General features: G+C 44.4%; 1 protein-coding gene and 1 long non-coding RNA gene across 3 annotated transcripts in view; one reads left to right on the top strand and one right to left on the bottom strand.

The window, feature by feature from the left end:
• Nucleotides 1–664, top strand: part of LOC106536519 (E3 ubiquitin-protein ligase RNF123) — a gene marked incomplete at its 5' end in the record, with an annotated part of 12,766 nt that extends 12,102 nt beyond the window's left edge. Inside the window, 2 exon segments of the mRNA XM_014033814.1 lie at nucleotides 306–391; nucleotides 561–664. Of these exon segments, the coding sequence (XP_013889268.1) occupies nucleotides 306–391; nucleotides 561–660 (186 nt within the window).
• Nucleotides 665–717: 53 nt separating this feature from the next.
• LOC106536521 (uncharacterized) overlaps nucleotides 718–917 on the bottom strand; it is a 2,865-nt gene continuing 2,665 nt past the window's right edge. The window contains exons 2-4 of one of the 2 annotated variants that reach the window (XR_001312554.1): nucleotides 875–907; nucleotides 776–808; nucleotides 718–731 (exon numbers count right to left, since the gene is read on the bottom strand). This is a non-coding gene — a long non-coding RNA (uncharacterized LOC106536521). Of the gene's footprint in view, nucleotides 743–775; nucleotides 809–874; nucleotides 908–917 lie in introns of both variants that reach the window. The other variant, XR_001312555.1, reaches the window with a different exon arrangement.

Genomic DNA, 917 nt, shown 5'->3' with positions numbered 1-917 from the left:
TAACCTCACAGGTACATACCTGACTATAAACCTAACCTCACAGGTACATACCTGACTCTAAACCTAACCTCACAGGTACATACCTGACTAAACCTAACCTCACAGGTACATACCTGACTCTAACCTCACAGGTACATAACGTCTCATGTTATGTAATGAATTGTATCAGATAATAACTCATGTCAGGTAACGACTCGAGTCATGTTACGACTCGTATGTATGGATTAGCCTCGTGGGTCTCAGGTGTTCTGACGGGTCACCAGCAGAACCTTGATGTGATTCCTGTCTTCTGTTCTGGTTTTCAGCCCACCTGTGAGGAGGACCTCTGTCCGATCTGCTATGCTCACTCCATCTCTGCCATCTTTAAGCCCTGCTCTCATAAATCCTGCAAGTGAGTCCACTCAGAACCTCAAACAGAACCTCTTAATTATTTGAATCTAATAAAACCTGTTCTCAGGTAATGAAACACAGCTGTTTTTTGAAACAATACGGGTCAAACCCATCCAGAACCATAGTGACCCACTTCCTGTTGACTTGGTTCTGATTTGTTGTTTGTACAGAGCCTGCATCAACCAGCACCTGATGAACAACAAGGACTGTTTCTTCTGCAAGGCCACCATCACCGGTGTGGAGGACTACTGCAAGCCCGCCTCCTCATAACACACCTGTTACACACCTGACCTATACCTGTTACACACCTGACTTATACCTGATACACACCTGACTTATACCTGATACACACCTGTTACACACCTGACCTATACCTGTTACACACCTGACTTATACCTGATACACACCTGACTTATACCTGATACACACCTGTTACACACCTGACCTATACCTGTTACACACCTGACCTATACTTGATACACACCTGACTTATACCTGATACACACCTGACTTATACCTGATACACA

The sequence above is a fragment of the Austrofundulus limnaeus genome, unplaced genomic scaffold (genome assembly GCF_001266775.1).
Source record: "Austrofundulus limnaeus strain Quisiro unplaced genomic scaffold, Austrofundulus_limnaeus-1.0 Scaffold1856, whole genome shotgun sequence".
Lineage (NCBI taxonomy): Eukaryota > Metazoa > Chordata > Actinopteri > Cyprinodontiformes > Rivulidae > Austrofundulus > Austrofundulus limnaeus.
Note: the sequence above shows the minus strand (reverse complement) of the source record. Positions and strands in the feature narration are given on the sequence as shown.